The 2,789-nt window shown below is 35.0% G+C and overlaps 1 protein-coding gene across 1 annotated transcript; it reads left to right on the top strand.

Moving 5' to 3' along the window:
* Window positions 1-1,322: 1,322 nt before the first annotated feature.
* Window positions 1,323-2,258, top strand: LOC139660543 (olfactory receptor 52K2-like). Its single transcript, XM_071538718.1, has one exon. It carries the CDS (start codon window positions 1,323-1,325, stop codon window positions 2,256-2,258), a length of 936 nt encoding a protein of 311 aa, XP_071394819.1.
* Window positions 2,259-2,789: the final 531 nt, after the last annotated feature.

Genomic DNA, 2,789 nt, shown 5'->3' with positions numbered 1-2,789 from the left:
CCATGATCAAAGGGTTTATGTGTAATTTCTGGTCCAATGCTGACCTCTATTGTCAGTGATGTCATTACAGCAACAAATCAAGGCTTGGCCGCTCCTGTGTTTTTGAATGCAGAAATCTCCTGCCGTGTGCCAGCTGTTCACTTTGTTGAAATGTATTGATCTTTTTATCACTATGGGGAACACAAAATATTTGTATAGTCGACCCGCTTTTAAGGCATACGGTGCTAGAGGCACCTTATCTTTACACAACATAATGAAAATGTATTCTGATATTATTCCAAATTTTGATGAACAAACACTTTCATTCTTTATAATCCCCTGAACTGTTTTGAACATTCTTTTACCATTAGAAATTGTGCCAAAATTTGTTTCACCTAAAAACTGGTGGCGTCTTTGCTTTGATTTCACGCCAGGGAAGAAAGTAACAAAAGCTTTCCAATTTTTGTGGATTGTTTTTTTTCCTAGTTCACATATCTCGACATAGACTAGCTTTATCGATCTTGTACAGATCCAGACCTTCATTTAAATCTTTTTTTTTTTTTCATATTCCGCTTTAATTAATTCACTAAATCTGGCATGGTAACTTTGCAAATGTTCATTTGCAAAGTAATCTGCTGCAGTGCAACTAAAGTGATGTGACTGCTGTGCATGCTAAGAATATGACAGTGCTTTTGTAATTCTAGGTTTTGTGAATACTTTTGCAAATACTATGGACAAACTGTTTTTTATTCTTTTTTTTTTTTTTCTTTTTTTTTACAGCATATAGCAACATCAGCTGAAAAACTCTGAGTACACTCAAGGTTGGCAAGTTGTCAAAAAGTATTCTTCTTAACTTTACCTGTGTATCCAGTAAGTTTGTTACTGAATAACTGAATGCTATTCTGATGTCAGAAGCCCAAAGGAAAAAAGCCAGGAATAGAAATCGCTTCACTATAAAAGGGAAGTACCTGATCCAAGTTCAGAGGAGGAGGAGGGGATCGGGATCAAACCTATATTCAAATAAATCACAACATTTGGTAAATACACAGACTGGGAAATTAACACCAGTCAACAGACAAATGCTGATACATTTTGGCTGTGGCTGGTAAATTTGTCTATTTTACCAGCCAATTTAGCAGGTAACCAACAATCTTCTAGAGTTTTTTTTCTGCATCGTGACAATGAGAATAGGTTGGTAAACCAGTGAAACAGACTTGTATATTTTGAAATCCATCAGTCACTTTGGCTGGTGGATGGAAATGTCAGTTATCTGTGCTCTAAATGAATTGTTTGAGATTACTGCTGTTATCAATGTTTGTTTGTATAATGGTGTGACAGTTTTAATGTCCCACTATGAAGTTTCCACAGTCACTGTCATCTTCACAGTATATGGACCACCTGGTCCATATAATTTAGCATTTTTCATATTCATCTTTGTTCTGTACATGTCAATATTGTGTATTAACCTTTTTCTTGTGCTGGTTATTTGTATTGAGTCGAGCCTTCACAGACCTATGTACATCCTTTTGGTCAACTTGGCCATAAGTGGAGTGATAGGTAGTTCATCTGTCTGTCCACCTGTCATGAAATATCTTCTCATGGAAAAGCAGGAAAGTTCTCTTATAGGATGTTTAACACAAGTATTTTTCAGCAATGTCTATGGCTGCTGGGCGTATTGCATCTTAACTCTGATGGCCTATGACAGATATGTTTCTATTTGTAAGCCCTTGCAGTACCACTCCATAATGACACCTACTAAAGTCAAGCTTTTACTGGCAGTTGTATATTTAATTCCATGCTCATTTATAGCAGTCCAGGTATATCTGACTTCAAGAATTCAACTGTGCAAACACACAATTGATAAGCTTTTATGTGATAACCTTGCAGTTGTGAATCTTTCCTGTGAAAAAAGTACTTTTATCAATGTCTATGGTCTATTTTTAATATTCTGTCTGATTATTCTACCTTTTCTTCTAGTTGTTCTTTCATATATCCATATTTTAATGGTCAGCCTTAAAACCTCAAAGGAGTCTCAAAAGAAAGCATTACGCACATGCACTCCTCACCTGGTGACATTTATTAATTTCTCTGCGGCTTCTTTTTTTGCTGTAATTTATAATCGTTTAAATCTTAGTCTTCCAAGAGCGGTAAATATATTTATAACTATGAACTTTGTTGCCATTCCTCCTTTATTGCATCCAATAATTTATGGTATCAAAACACAAGAGATCCGATGTAGCATATACAAAATAATAACAAGGAAATTTAGACAGTTTTGAAGTGTTGCTCATCATATCTGTAGTGGTTGAAGTCAAACCAGTAGTTTGTTTACGTTTACAGCTATGAATCTGTATTTTCACAATATATTACAGTAATTGTTTGTTTCCATTGTGCTTTACCAATAAATACCATTATTGACATGGTGACAAATGCATCACGTTTTCATGTTTTTTGTGTGTATTTGTGTGCTTTTGTGTCTTTTCTGTTTCATACCGATCTAACCCAAACCATACCCCTAACACCTAATAATACTTCATACCTAATTATCACCAGATCTGTGACAAATAAGATTTAGAAATTAAGAAAACAACAACTCCACATATTTACTTGTATAGCCTATTAATGTCTTCCCTTACTCTGATTATGAGAATAATCCATTCCAGCCAAGTATCCTTTACTGCAAAACAATCTGTTCATATGACCCATGTCCTCATCACAGTATTCTCATTATCACATTAACATCCAAATGTAACCAAACGCTATAATGCAGAAGTTAAAAATTCCACATCTGCTTATTTTGCCAACCTCAC

Source organism: Centroberyx affinis, unplaced genomic scaffold (genome assembly GCF_046629955.1).
Source record: "Centroberyx affinis isolate AG114_WGS23_722 - 3 ecotype Tasmania unplaced genomic scaffold, CSIRO-AGI_Caff_v1 ptg003330l_1, whole genome shotgun sequence".
NCBI classification, from domain to species: domain Eukaryota; kingdom Metazoa; phylum Chordata; class Actinopteri; order Beryciformes; family Berycidae; genus Centroberyx; species Centroberyx affinis.
The sequence above is the reverse complement of the archived record's forward strand: the minus strand, read 5'-3'. Positions and strand labels throughout refer to the sequence as shown.